Here is a 15,856-nt window from a genome sequence, read left to right on the forward strand (position 1 = left end):
CTATTAGAGAAAGAAGGGAAAAAAGCTTTGGATCCCTGATTAGTGAAGACAGTATCAGAAGACTAATGCACCTCCTCCCCCTTTCTGGAGTTGTGGACACTAGCTGAGTTGGTATCCGCCCAGTGCTGTGCTGCTTATCTCAGTGGAAGGGCTTTCATAGATACATGTGCTCTAAGAGATCAAACTTCAAGAAACAAACTTCACGGAGTAACTCAACAAATCCATTATAGAGCATGGAAATTGGCCTTTATTACTTAGAGGAATATTGAAAGAGTTGGCTTAGATTAATTGAAAAGTGGTATGTAGGAAATGTCACTCAGTTGCTTAGTCCTCTGTAGATACAGCGGGACAATAACCAGGGAACACAGTGGCCTGTTTTCTTAATTTGTATTCTCAGAAGTCTTTAGTTTCAAGTCTATTCCCTCCACTTTCCCTGAGAGAATTAATAGGGGACAGCCTTGTAACCAATCTATAAATCAGAGGAGTAAACGTTAAATCAGGCCTTCTCCACTACAAAACCTGGAAGATACAGAATCATAGAATAAACTAGGTTGGAAAAGACCTTTAAGGTCATCAAGTCCAACCATTACCCCAGGACTGCCCAAACCAACACTAAACCATATCATTAAGGGCCTCATCTACATATGTGTTGAACAACTTCAGGGACAGTGATTCCACCACTTCCCTGGGCAGCCTGTTCTAATACTTGATCACCCTACTGATAAATAATTTTTTCCTAATAGCCAGTCTAAAAGCATATGAAGCACTGTGTTTATGCTGATAAAGTAAATGATTTTATCTCTTTATGCAGATGTTCCTAGGATTATCTGCCTGTTAAAGATATTAGAAATCTCTGTGCAGCAGTGGTTAAATTGAATCAGCTAGAATAATACTCAGTATAAATTGCATCAATAAAATAAAGCCACTGGCAAGGTTGTTAAAGAAGGTCTGTCATTGTGAGGGCTTTATGAAAATTTATTAATTCAGTTTTAGTCTGAAAGGGATTATGTAACAGAACATTAATCCAAGGCAATCAGGATGGATGTATTCTCTTGCAGCTAGAGCCAAGGTGGTTTCCTTCCTGCTTCCTACTTAATGAATAGCAAGAGAAATCAAGACAGAAATAATTTCTGAACTCACAGTGTGCCTGACTGCAGTTCATTTTCTAGAATCATGACACTTTTTATTTTTTCTCCTGAATGCAGCATTTCTGCCACAGACTCATCCATTTTTCTGTCTTGTAGAATATGGCATTAGTGGATTAGACAGTGAGTGGTAATGGATTTATTGCCAGAAATAGCTGACAATTACGTAGATCTCAAATTTTCTACTTTGCTTAGGGATATTTGGCAAAAGCATGCATACATATTTGGTTTGTATTTCTGAAAGGATAAAATGAACTAACTGATTTGTGGGTTTTTTTAAGTCTCAAATCTTCCGTCAGATCCCTCTTCTAAAAAGCATATAGAGAGTGACACACCCTATGACCACAGAAGTCACAGAGCTTTTGTCTGAACTTTCCTTTTAATTACATATTTTTAAAATGAAGGTCTTTCTCGGTGCTTACTAATCCTGACCCTTTGTTACAAAGGGTTTATTCTTCTTGCCATATGAATAGTTTATACTTTTAAGTCTCAATGATATATAAAGCCCACAAATGAACCTCTGGAAAGGGAATGAAGCTGTTGTTGTATCAGTATGTAGCAATAGAGGACAGGAAGAAAAGAAAACTGTACCAAATACAGAGCAGATCATTTGATAAGCAACATAAAACTACTTCTGCTCAGTTATGACAGCAGGATACAAAAACCTGCTTAAGATTTCTCACAACTGTTTACATAAAGGAGTTCAGTTGGGAAGGTACTGGGGTGTAACATCCATCAAAAGAAGAGCAGAGCTGTAGTAGAGCTCTGAAGGACTGGGGAAACGCAAAACCAGAGCGCTGTTCAAGTCCTTGGTGTGTGCCTGCAGAACCAATGTACCACATGTGTTCATCTGACTTCACTCTGAAGCTATCATCAAAGGATTGTTTTCATTTTATATTCAGAAGGGTTTTAAATATGACTAACAGCATTTTGTAATGAAATTGTAGAGAATTAAATGTCACACTAAAATGTTATAATTATCTTTTCAAAATAATGAAGAAATTAAGCAAATTAAATTGTGAGGCTAGATCCTGAATCCTGTCAAAAAAATACTGGGGCCTCTTGAAGGAGCAATACAGAAAAGTAAATGCTAACTTTGAACTTTCTCTTCTTGATCAAGACTACAGGTGAGTTTTTTGCTGCGTAGCAATGTTGACTACTGCTATCCAGATGATACCAGACTGAAATTCTCCCCTGAGAACTGAAACCTACCTAGAGGTCTATCAGGTTTTGACATGGATGGCCTCCATTGCTATTGCACAGCTACTGAAATCATGTGGTGTGTGAATTGCAGCATTTTCCTTATGGTTGATGGGAGCTGCTTGTTCTTTTGTGTTGATGGTGTAAAATGGCCACAACTGACCGAAAGATCTTACCCCAAATAGCAATCCCATACAGTCCAATAGCAGAGAGTTCCTTTTACACAGCATGTTGTGGCCTAATACTTTTTTCATTGCACTTCTGTTTTTTTCTCACAGAGTATGCTGTGCCATCTCCTTTCTTCTTCCAAGTGGGAAAGTAATGAAGCTGCAACCAGTACATTCCTATCAACTCTCGGCTACACGTCAGCAGATTATTATTGTCACTTAGTTAAAAATGTAAGTATTTTGTGCAATTGAGATTTTGTTAATAATAAATCACCAGTTTATAAGCACATACACGGAGCTGTCATTGTGATAAGGAACATGGTCTGAATTTTGTTTATCTTTTCTTACCTCAGTTACTTTTGCAGCCTTTTAAGGGAAAAAATGAAGTGGGAGATCTCTAGACAAATGAGAAAAATTTTATTAGATTATGCTGTAATAGAGGTTCATAAAAACAAAACTCCTGTTGCTGTTGTGTTATAACAAAAAAAAATAATCTGCCCTATCAATGTTTTTCCCTGTGAAGTTTAAATTACGTATATTGTGTATTAGAATGTAACTTTTTGAATGCTTTTTTTGACTATGTAAACTGCATTTAAAATGGTATATGAGCCCTACATCTTGGGAGAAGTGTCTTTTACATTTAGTATGTAAAAATAATGGGGATAATATTTCATAATATGTCGACTTAAATTACATAAAACATATACAGATTGTTAGTAATGCTTCTCTGAAATTTTGCCTTAACTCCTGGGGAAGCAGACCTAAAGCAAATAGCTTCTTACTTTTCAGATGTGGAAGGCATGTAATGTGTGCTAATAAACGTTTTGCAGCATAGTTTATTCAGTGATCTGGACAGCTTTATTTGGCATCAATAATAAAAAAAAACCCAATTAAAAATAAACCTGAAGTGAATAGAGAAAATTATTAACCTCTACAGTAAGTCAGTCACACAGAGAACCATGGAACTAATGTCTGCTTATTTGAAGTATGTATAATTTATTTTATTTTATTTAACAGATGGTCTTTTCATTAGTAACAGAACTCAGAGGAAATCAGTTCAGTGGACTTAACATTCAGGGGAGGTAGGTGTTACCTAAACACCATTTTGATATGTTTTAGTTTTGATCATTATGGTTCAGTGAGGCCCATGCTTGGGCAACTTAGGCTTTGGATGGAAAGATTTTGATATACATGTAGATAATTTCAGGTGTCGACAAGCTTGTTAAGATGTGCTTCACGTGAGAGTTTATAGAATGGTCTGAGTGACTTAGAATGGTTTGGTTTAGAAGGGACCTTCAGAGATCATCTACCCTAACTCCTCTGCTGCAGGCAGCAACATCTTTCACTAGATCAGGTTACCCTGTCCGGCCTGGCCTTGAACGCTGCCAGGGACAGAGCATTTACCACTTCTTTGGGCAACCCGTTCCAGTGCCTTGCCATCCAAACAGTAAAGAACTTCTTCCTTATATCTGACTTGAATCATCCCTGTTTCTGTGCAAATTGATTGCACACAGTGGAATGCACTGTGCAGTATTCTCCAAGAACATATTTTGAAGATTATGTAGAAGAAGAAGAAAATTGCCTTTGCAGGCTTTTTCTTCTGAGTAAGGGAAGCTGCTTAAGTTTGCTAAACCTGGATAAGGAAATAAAATATTGTAAAGGGGACTGATTTAAAGTCTCAGGTCTGTGAACTTTACATGTATATCCTTGGGAAAAAAAACCAAACTACTGCACTTTCAATACCAGCCTAATAATTACTATTTGTACCGAAACACTCCTGATAGTAAAACTGCATCTCGAGGTGTTTTAGTGTAAGAAACCTAAAACACATATTTGGTTATGTGCTCACTGAGAAATTTGAGTCTTTGAAAATGTGTCATGTTTTATTTCTCTCACTGTGGAAACCACAATGGTACCCCGTGTCCACAGGTCAAAGCACATCTATCAGCATATGCCAATGATCATTAGGCAACATCTATTTGGGAGTAGGTTTAATATATGTAGAGCCATAGAGTTACCTCTTATTCACAGCAGCCTGTAGTGTAATATCTGCCTCAAAAATGCATTCAGAAAAATCTGCAGTTTCATGTGCTGGAAAATACATATGCTCTGGGAAACTTGTGATTTCCTTTTGCAGATGTTACCTTTTGCATTGTGTGCTATTTTCCTTTTTATGTTCCAAAGGTTCCATGTTTTGTTTATGTTCCAGGTTCTACTGTCTTTAATCCTTTCCAAGCATGTAGTTTTAGCGTTGAGGTCAACTGAGTGGTTCATATATGAACAAGTCTTAACATTCCTTCAACTGGAGACCTGTAAGACAAAAACTTTTCAGCTGAGCGCTTGAAGACAGCAGCAGTCATACTGTTTGGTTCATAGAAGTTGTCTCTGTTGAGAGGATAAAGGTGAAGGGAACAAAAGGAGGCCTTAAAAGCAGCTAGGTGGTCTTTTGTGAGTGTCTAGCAAACCAACATGGGAGCTGTGAATCTATAGTCTTAATCTGTGCTTTGCTGATCATGAAAAGGCAAGTATGCCCTCCTAGGAAGGGTGTTATTACTGAGTGAATGCAATTGGCTGCACTTCAGAATTGGGGTGATATTCCTCATTTGGTTTGCCTTGAGCACTAGAATTTTATCTGATCTCTTGAGATTTTTCAGGCAATATGTAATGACACGTCAACAGTCATTCTAATAAGTATTTTTTTCTGCAATTAAGATACTCATCTCTTATATTTACCTTCTGTAAAGAATTTAATCTTCTTTTACCTTATAATATTTTAGAAATTGAAGTTCTGGGTGAACTGTATTTATTTTTCCCTCAGAGTTTCAGCCAGTCGTGTGAATGCTGTGTCCCTTTTCTGCCTCCCTCTTATTACTTTGCCTGATCTAACTCCACTGCTGGAAACTCTCCTTCTTTACCATGGAGGTGCATCAAAAGAAATTCTCAGTTCAGAGTTTCTGGAGGCTGTGAATGAGGCCTTTTTAAAGTAAGTAAGTAGCATGGTCTGTATGCTTTTTGTGCTCTTTTTCTAAGCATTATTAATTCAATTAAATGTCTTTTCTCTGTGTTTGTATGTTGGATGCACTGTACATCTTCCACAGTCAAATAGCAGAGCTCAGTTTGTTTGCCAAAGCAGAATTTTATGTTGCTGATGTGAAAATTGTGGAATAACAGCTTCAAATATTGACTGGAACTTCGTCCCACCTTTTCTGTAAAATGGAGGTTAAAGTCTTCAATTAATTTTAAGAATTTTGTAAAAGACCTGATTGCTTTTCATAAAAGTGTGATTTACCTTTCACATAAGTCTATCAACATTCCTAACTTGGTATTTTGAGAGCCACCTTTATTTTTCTGGGCACAAGATACATCTGTATGTTTGAGTGCTTCTATATTTCTGGGTTTTTTTTCCTGTGAAATTTGTTTTCAAGATTTTAAACTTTCCTGGTTTTCAGCAGATAATTTTTAATGAGTCTGAGAGGAGCAGTTTTTTAAATACAACTTTGCTTATTTTATTCTCACTAAACCCACTGTTTTGATAAAAGTCTGTTGATGACAACCAGCTGAGTGAAGCTGCATCAGCAAATTATCTATGCCAGGGAAGGAAAGACAGCGAAAGCACAGCCTACTTCTGGTTGAGAGTTGGTTTATTCAGATTATAGCTGAGGGCCTGTATTATACAGATTTATTTATTTTTTTAATATTAGAGAAGGTACTGTGTGAGCACTTCAATTATTCATTTGTCTCCATTTTAACCAAAGTTTTAATTTCTTTCTCTGTACTCAATATTGTAATTTCTGAGATGTTCCAATGAAAATTGTTATATTGCTCCACTAAAGAATCCAGCAAAAATCAATAATTAGTGGAAAAGCACAATTATTAATTTGTAAATGTTACTAGAAGTTGAGGAATATATGTAGAAAAGGAATGTGAAGATCTGTAGTGAAAAACATGTCCCAGAAAAGAGAGAGCTATCTTTCACTTTTCCACCTTTTGTGGCTTCAAACTGGACATGTTGCCTTAAGACTGGGCGTGTTGCACAAGCAATAACACAGTCTGGAAAACTTTCAGGGCAAGTTTATAGGTTCAGCACAGGTGATCTATACAGATGTCAGTAAGCTGATGGGCAGTCCATCACGACATACTTTTGCCGCTTCATGATGAGAGTCTGAATCATAGAATCATAGAATAGTTAGGGTTGGAAAGGACCTTAAGATCATCGAGTTCCAACCCCCCTGCCATGGGCAGGGACACCTTGCTCTAAACCATATCACCCAAGGCCTCGTCCAACCTGGCCTTGAACACTGCCAGGGATGAAGCATTCACAACCTCCCTGGACAACCCATTCCAGTGCCTCACCACCCTAACAGGAAAGAATTTCCTCCTTATATCCAATCTAAACTTCCCCTGTTTTAAGTTTTAACCCATTACCCCTTGTCCTGTTACTACATTCCCTAATGAAGAGTCCATCCCCAGCATCCTTATAGGCCCCCTTCAGATACTGGAAGGGTGCTATGCGGTCTCCATGCAGCCTTCTCTTCTCCAGGCTGAACAGCCCCAACTTTCTCAGCCTGTCTTCATATGGGAGGTGCTCCAGTCCCCTGATCATCCTTGTGGCTCTCCTCTGGACTTGTTCCAACAGATCCATGTCCTTTTTATGTTGAGGACACCAGAACTGCACACAGTACTCCAAGTGAGGTCTCATGAGAGCAGAATAAAGGGGCAGGATCACCTCCTTCGACCTGCTGGTGATGCTCCTTTTGATGCAGCCCAGGATAGTGTTGGCTTTCCAGTCTGCAAGCGCACACTGCTGGCTCATCCTTTAGGTGGTCATAAAATGTTGTTCTGACTGAAATGATCATCCCTTTTTTTAACTTCAGGGCTATTTGTTTATCACAACGAGCCCGCATTATTCACGTGGCTCTTGACTAAGTGATACCCTAAGGGCCCTTGACAGAAATGTATGGTTTCTGTGAGAGCCAATATAGGCTTACACATGCTTTGTGTTCTATACTCCTGGCCCATCTCTGAAGCTTATGTGATCTTACTGTGAATGTGCTTGGTTGTTGGATTTTTTTTTTTTGTTCTCTACTTTAACAGCTGAATTCTGTGTTCCCTACCTCTCTCATTGTGTTCTGAATACCTGTTTTCCTTCTGAACATGGGTGAATTCTGCTCCAGGAACTAGGGATATTAGATACTGGGACTTGCAGTGCTCCACAGAACTGAGCATTGTTCCAGTGGGACCATCTGCAAGGGCAGTCACAGAAGGCTGTGAGGGCTGATATTTAAATAAATGTGTGGCAAAATACAGACCTTGAAAATGGATCCCAAAATGGTGTTAAATCTTATCAGAAGCTTTAGTTTGCATGTACTCTCTAGCTTAATTTTAATTTTTTTTTTAATCTTAACTTGATTTAAGACCAAGGCACATATTTCTTGTTGTTTATTGTTTTGTTTGTTTGTTTTTAACATTTTAATTTTCAAGTATCGTGATAGCTACAAAACATTTTCCAGGATGTTTTTTGCTGTGATATCTTTTCTTGTTGGGTGGTTCTTTAGTGTATTTTGACTTGTGCTGATCCACACAAGTTACAGTGTTGACTCAAAATAAATTCTGCCTTCTGTTTCCTAGATATACAACACTGTACTTCAGCTGAGCTATAACTGAAGGCTTCAGGTGAAGCAACAACTACCTTCTTAACCATTTATCTTCTAAACACTCTGGTCAGTGTTGGCGGGCTGAAAACTTAGCTGCCTCTACCTCACTTGTTTTTTTACTTTTTTGTCTGCAAAGACAGATAATGCTTTGATTTGGACAGCAATCATACTATCCAGGGTCTTCCTGCTTATCTGTCAGGGGCTGGCACTTTCTGAGCAGGCTGGTCTACAGGAAGCAGTCTGGGTTTGGAAGAGCACAGTCTGGGTTTGGAAGAGCACAGGTGTGGAGCAGGACCTTTCTCTAGAGAGGAAGGGACCTTCAGACTTAAACCTCCTGTTTCCATTTGCTGGCATCCATCATAATCAATTTTTTTTTTGTTTTACAGACATGTGGTAAGGTTTCATTTGCAGATGTTGGTGGTCCCCTGTCATTATTTGCTATTATATACTGAACAGAGTAGTGTAAACAGGATTTTCTCTCTCTTGCTGCAAGTTGATCTTTGTGTCTTCTTTTTCTCCAGTGTGCTTTGAAAAAAACCCAACAAAAACATACTTTTCATCTTCCTTTCAGTTTCTCAGAGAAAACAGTATTTTTCTCTCTAAACCAGGAAGAAGATCTCCCTCCCTGAAACTGCTGTCTTCAGCCTGTGGCTTCGTCACTTACCAAGCCTTGAAAAAGCCACATTATATCTTTTAGACCAGCTGGTTTCCATACAGTTGAATTCACTGGAGGAAGTGGCTTGTGTCATAAAAGACTCGTTACTGGTATGTGCAACATGTAGTATATTTGATACTGCTCTGTCATGCTTCAGAAGTGACAGAGAGTTTCAAATTTGTCAGGATATTTGAGGGAAATAGCTGTCATTTTGCGTATAGCTTGCTAATATTTAGTTTTACACTGAATTGGTGGAAAAGTATTTTATCCAGTGATGAAGAATGGATGAAAAGAATCTAACTGGTGGGGGTAGGCACTCAGCAACTGCCTCTGTCCTAAAAAATGCTAAACTTCGGCCAGGGAGGATTTAAAAATGTTGTTTCTTCAATCTTCATGCCTATGGGAGTTTAGCAATTTAAACAGTTGAAATTCCTTGTATATTATTTTATTATAGACTACTTAGTTATTTGATTTTGTTTGCAGCTATGATCAAAATTCTTAGTACAGAATGTTTGTTAACTGTAATTTGCTTTCAAATGCAGTTTATGCAGTGTGCTAAGTATCTTTCCTATGAGAAAGCATGACACAATACCTTTTCTAAAATAATGAGCTAATTCGCAACAGAAAATTTGTTAATTACAGTGTGAAATAGCATGTGTGCTATGCACTTAGATTATGTATTTCATAAAATAGAACTAAAAAATGGCATACAGTGTGTATCTTCAGCCTATGAAACTGCTTGCAGAGTATGTACTGTAGATAGGAAAAGAATTATGCCTTTAAATATTCTTAATTTTTAAATGGAATCCGCAAATTTCCATTTTAGGAATCCATTACTATACTTGCAAAGCTCATAAATGCTTGGCATCAACAGCACTTTGTATGTCACCTGGGGATTTAGGTATTCTAGAAGATAGAGCTATATACAAGGCCTCACTTTTTGTGTGTCAGATACACTGTGAGTTGAATACAGCATATGGTATCACACATGGCTATAGAAATAAAAAAGAAAAATCTTGGTTATACATAAAAAAGTAAAATCTTTAATTATTGATTTATTGTTGTTTATTAACAATGTTCACATGTGCCTTGTATTCGCATCCTGGTCCCTGAAAAGAATAGACCATTACTGTGCTGCCACACTTAGGTTGTCCTTACTTGCCTCTGCTCCAGAGTCTGCTTTCAAAATATGGTATCAACAGAGCTCAAAGACCAGTGCAGCAACTTTGAATGCTGGTTTAGAGAGGACATCCTGTGGACAAGGAGTGGAATGAATGGAGGCATAAAGAACAGAGCAGCTGGAAGATGGATATTGCTGGTTGATAGGCATTGATAAGAGTGAGGATGCATACATGGGAGATTGCATACCAATTAAAAACAAAAGGATTAGAAGCTTCAGAGGGGCAGTATAGAAGAAAAAGGTTTGATCCAGAAATTGTGTTCTCAAATATTTAATACCTTGTGCAGCTTGTACATGGTACTATAAGGATACTTGTATGACATTAGGTCAGTCAGCACTTTGAAACCAAGAGTATGATTAATTTAGCCCGCTAGAAAGATATTTTAATATTTATTTAGGAATGTGGGTGTGCATTTTTGGCAGTTGGATTATTTGTAGGATTTGACTTCTGTTTGCCATATGGATATGGCAATAAAAAGACAAAATTTTTTTATTTGGAGGAAAACCTCTAGAGCACAAATAGGCACAAATATGTTAGTGATTTGATTATAGTATATAATAACAAAACTACAATAAGCTCTTTCAAAATTTCATTAGCAGAGTAATTTAGCTAAATAAAATATCTTGATACAGTAACCAAACTGTATGTAAACCTCATAGAGGTCTGTGGTACCCAGGTAGTTGTAAACCACCACACTTCCATTGTGCAAGAAACTTGATATGCACTGCTCTTACATTTTAAATCCGAGAGTAATTGTAGTGTGATGATCCACTAACTTGTGTTTTATATGGTATGCTGTTTGGCTTGTGGATTTGGACCTAAACTGGAATTAATATTGGAAATTCTATAGTTACTCAGAAGTAATAAAAACAAGTGAAATGGCTATCACAAATAGTTTTTTAGCTTCTTGGAATTTGGTGGATGAGTGGATGCCTTTTCTGAAGTAACTTCAAGGTTCGTGTGTGTGTGTGTGTGTGTGTGTGTTAATCAGCTAAAATTTGAATAAATACACATATTCTAATTATATGCTTTACCAAAAATGCATATGTATATAAACACATTTTTAAAGCACATATATGTAAAAAGAGAGGTGAATGGATCAATATCAATTATAGTTTTTGTTCAGTACTTAGATAGCTTTCCAAAGTGGTTTTATTTATTTCAAAGTTATGGTGCAAGAAAAGTGCAATAGGGTGATAGGGACTAAAATTGTCCAGCTTCTCCTTATAAACCATCTGTTATTGCTGTATTATGTTTTTCCCCATTACCAGCATTCCCAAGTCCAGCCCAGCACTAAAATCATGTTACACTCTGCAGTTAAAGCTCTCTCTGTGGGGTCTCCCTTGCTGTTATTTTTCTTCAGCATTATAGAGTGAATACAGTTTTAGTGGGTGATATGGTGACTCCTGTGTTGCCTGGCAGGATACCACATTGGAGACTGCTCTGGTTCCCATGCCCTTGCACTGACCTCATGTTGTGCTTTATCCCCAAATTTTGAATATAGCTGGTTCCAAGCTCACCTTTTGTTGGGAACTGTGCCGATGAAACAGGCATTAACGAGGGATAAGGGAAGAAGGACAGAGAGAGAAAAGGAGAAGCTTTTTTCTTATAATACATTTGGGCTAGGTTACAATTAGTTCCCACAGTATTACCTGTCTTCAAATTCTGTGTTATGGTAAAATTTTTGAAACGGTGCAAGCTAATTTGTTCATCATGTTGGTGAATTCAGGAGCTTTTTAAATCTGTGAAGAGACGTTTGTGGTTCAAAGTCAGTGCATGCTTCAAAATAAAAATACATTTGGCACTTCGTATGAGAAAACAATTAAGTGCACGTGAGTCCATAAGTCAAGAGAACTGGTGTTTGTGGTGTACTACCTTAAATCTGTTGTTGTGTGATCCTGAGCACAGGATCTTACGTTTAATCTTTACTTTTGGTTGTTTTAGAGAGCATTCTATGATGTGAACAAAATGCAGTATATGATTATTAGTCTATTCTTCTTTGTGCCATTTACTTGTTCTTGTAGACACAACTGTATTTTTATTATTTCTTCATCCAGTTCTGGCTTTGTATTATAAATTACTGGTTTGTGATTCTTTTTTCTGATAATATAAATGTAAGAGTAGTGAGGTTCTATAGAACTTGTGTTTGTGGTAGTTTATGTTAGAGTATATTGCCCTGGTTTCAGCTGTTTTATTTCTTTCAGAAATCCCATTGTTTTTGGTTTCTTTTTTCCTCAAGGGGCATACAGTCTTGAAATACGCAATCATAATATCACACATGTAGTTTGAATCTTTTTGTCTTAGTGCATGTTTTGCATGTTTAATGCATGTATGGTGCAAGTTTTAAAAATGACAAGCTCTTAGAAGATGTTTGGTTTTCTGAGCTTCCTGTGAAAAATATTGCATAGTCACAGACAAGATTATTGAAATATAAAATGCCTTTTATTTTGAAAAAATAAGGAGGTAATGTCAGCAATTGAAAACGCTATGAGAATCCCTCCTGAAACTGATAGTCCCACACAAACTCCAGAACTGCAGTTGAATGCAGCAGAATTGTGCGGCCTGCTCAAGTCCTGCTACACAACAGGAACATCTTCAGAGGGCTTTGGAGACTGTTGCACTATGATACCGTTCTTACTTCTAGTGCTTACAAATTAATTCCATGCAGTCTATTCATCAAAGCTTCATGGGATTAGGTAACAGTGGAGTTTTTTGGGGGGTGGGTTTGTTTGGTTGATTGGTTTTTATTTTCCCCTTTGAATACCAGTGATGAAATTCATACTGATTTCAGTAGTGTAGATTAAATACTAGGAGATATTAACTGTGGTTTCTTGTAGTGAGTACTGCAGTGATTTTCCTTCTGTCTGGCAGGAAAGGGTGGAGAGATACTCATTGTTGCATACAGTACATTTATTTTGGTCTTGTTCAGAAGATTTTATCTTGATATGTATGGCACTGTGCAGATGGACCCTGTCTAGTTTATGTTCAGTATATCTTAACAACCGTGTGTTGGTACCTCATCACAAAAGTATATGTACGGAAGTAGGTGGGGTGTCTCAGAACTGCAGAATGGCTGGGGTTCAATATACCTCTGGAGATTGTCTAGCCCAAGTTCTCTTTTTTTTTTTTTAACTAAAAAAAAAAGAAAAAAAGAAAAAAAAAGATGAACTTGTCTCTCTTCTGTCTCATCCAGACATTTTTTCCCCGTTCTAGCAGTGGAAGTTTGGGGAGCAGCCTTGCAAAAAAAGCCGCATGCTGTTCTCCACACGTCAAAAAAACCCTGCTGTAAATGCTCTCGAGCACTAGATGGCACACGTTCAACAGGACAACTTAGCTGCAGCCATGTGACAATCGTGGTAAAACCTGAAAATGAGGTGCCATCTAATGTTTGCAGTATAGCAAAGACAACTGTGAGAAACAAGGAGTTTTTCAGAAAAGTTTGTATTTAATATTGTCTCTTATTTTCTGATTATCATATAGGACCATATAGAGTAAATTCATCATTCTGCCTGTGTGCAGAAAAAAAAAAAATCTACTAGTGCTTTTTAGCTTGAAACAAACTCATAAAAGTTTGGGTTTTTTTCAGTAGTGTGTCAGGTACATAAGGCTGTTAAAATAAATTACATTTATAAATGCTATTCCTTCCATGCATGATGAAGTTTATAGAATGCATTTTGTTAAATGTGCCTTACTCTGGATTGTTCAAGAGCTATATTTTTATCAAGTCTTCAGGTGTTAACTTGAGAAGCACATAGTGTGGAATTGTATTTTAACTTAGGAAAAATATACTTTGGGGAATGTGTAAGTAGTTATTATGCTTGGCACTCTATAGAAGCCTAATACATCTTAGAATTTAGGAATATGGGATTAAAAAGTGGTATGCGTACTAGTGCATGCTTAATCTAATAATTTAAAGCAGTCTTTTGTGTGGTAGTGTGATAAAAAGCCTCAGTTGTTTAGGAAAAAAAAAAACATTTTGATGTGCTGAGATATTTAGCTTGCACTAGCAACTCTGAAATTCACAGAAGATAACACTGAAAAAACGTCTTCAACCAAAATGTGTGTGATAGTATTAAAGACAAAGGTCATAAAAAAAATTATTTTCTGGAATTTAATTTTGAAGATGTAGCAAGAGTCTCAAAGCACATCCAAAAGGGATTGTCTGTGGAGAAAAAGAAAAGCTTTTTGTAAATCTGCTCCCTGTCTCTTCCCTCTTGCAATTGCATGCAACAGCCTGTTCTGTCACCTTTAGTATTGTGAGCGATTGTTGTCCTAAACAGCTTGATATCCCAGGTGTTTGCATTTACCAGCTGTTTGACCTACCTGCTATCACTGTGGATCTCCTTCCATGACATAGTTATTTTGAAGAACCTAATCCTAAGAAAATCTGAGGGTTTAGTAAGAGTTAATCTGAGAATTAGAGTTTAATAATTGCATTGTAATAGTATCCATGAGTTAAATAATACAGTGTAAATAATAACATGTAAATAATACAGTGGCAGTTGTTTGAGTTGTTTCTTACTAATGACTAAACTTCTTTTATTTGTTTACCAACAGCCACAAGCAGCAGCAAACCATCCTGCCGTTTTCAGAATTGTTAATGAAATTTTCAAGTAAGTGTTGAAGTTATAGTGGAGATTGTTTCAAACGATCAGTTTAAACAATGAGGTTTTCTTCATTACAAGGAATATTATAACCTGGGATGTAATATAATTTCAGGCTGTCTTTTTCTTTATCTGCATGCCTTAATGTCGCCTTCCATGTAGTATACTGCAAATATTGAAAAATGTGAAAACTCTTGTGAACTTTACATAAAAGTTGTAATAAGCATTGATAGTATTTTAGCCTTTAAAGTTTAAAATTTATTTTGTACTTCAGTAGATATTTCTGGTTGAAATATGATATTAAGGTGAAATTTGTAAATGCTGAAATGGTTTGGCCCATGCCAGCATGAAGATCACTACTTTTGCTGCAAGATCACTACTGGTGCTGCCAGGAAAAAGCGGTGGGTCATCAGTAGTAGGGGATTCTACTTTGAAAGGAACAGAAGCACCCATCTGTCAGCCTGACCCAGTCTCAAGGGGCGTGTGTTGCCTGCCAGGGGCACGGATCAGGGATGTTGCAGAGAGCCTTTTTCTAGTAAGTGCCACTGATTGTTAACCCACTTCTAGTGATCCATGTGGGTGCTAGTGATATAGATAGCAGTAGCCCAGAGAACATAAAGAAGGACTACAGAGCCCTGAGAGAGGTGGTTGGGGTCTCTGGAGCTCAGATTGTCTTTTCATCAATTCTCCAGGATAAAGGGGAGGACCTTAAAAAGGCTTGGAGGATTGGCCAGGTTAATAAATGGTTAGAACTGTGGTGCCAGAGTCAGAGGTTTTGGTATTTAGAACACGGGAGCCAGTTTAGGAGGCCAGGTCTGCTGGGGGCTGGTGGAGCTGGTCTTCGGTAGATGTCTTGCTAGACTGGTCAAAGACGCTTTAAACTAGATGTGCTGGGGGAAGGGGGCATCATTCCATCCCAACACACTCAGTCAGTTGCCAGCACCTATAATAAATGCTCGGATCAATGCAGAGATATTCCATCTGCTCCAGCCAATGAGCCAGCTTCATTTGGAGCTCGGCTCAGATGCCTCTACACAAATGCCTGTAGCGTGGGGAACAAGCAAGAGGAATGTTGCACATCTACGGTGTGGCCCAGCACAGGCAATCCAGGAGGTTCCTCGATTGTGTGGAAGACAACTTCCTTCTGCAAGTAACAGAGGAGCTGACAAGGAGAGGTGCCATGCTTGAGCTTGTGCTCACCAACAGGGAAGGGATGGTTGGAAATCTGATGCTCCAGGGCAGCCTTGGAT

General features: G+C 37.7%; 1 protein-coding gene across 5 annotated transcripts in view; it reads left to right on the forward strand.

The window, feature by feature from the left end:
* The window catches only part of FANCC (FA complementation group C), an 88,404-nt gene that overhangs the window by 52,908 nt on the left and 19,640 nt on the right, over positions 1-15,856 (forward strand). For all 5 annotated transcript variants that reach the window (XM_061377534.1, XM_061377531.1, XM_061377536.1 and 2 more), the window contains 5 exons: positions 2,624-2,743; positions 3,530-3,594; positions 5,331-5,495; positions 8,775-8,935; positions 14,567-14,615. In XM_061377534.1, coding sequence (XP_061233518.1) covers positions 2,624-2,743; positions 3,530-3,594; positions 5,331-5,495; positions 8,775-8,935; positions 14,567-14,615 — 560 coding nt within the window. The remainder of the gene's footprint in view (positions 1-2,623; positions 2,744-3,529; positions 3,595-5,330; positions 5,496-8,774; positions 8,936-14,566; positions 14,616-15,856) is intronic.

Source organism: Neopsephotus bourkii, unplaced genomic scaffold (genome assembly GCF_033783945.1).
Source record: "Neopsephotus bourkii isolate Nb327-2 ecotype Australia unplaced genomic scaffold, CSIRO-AGI_Nbou_v1 NB_1759, whole genome shotgun sequence".
NCBI classification, from domain to species: domain Eukaryota; kingdom Metazoa; phylum Chordata; class Aves; order Psittaciformes; family Psittacidae; genus Neopsephotus; species Neopsephotus bourkii.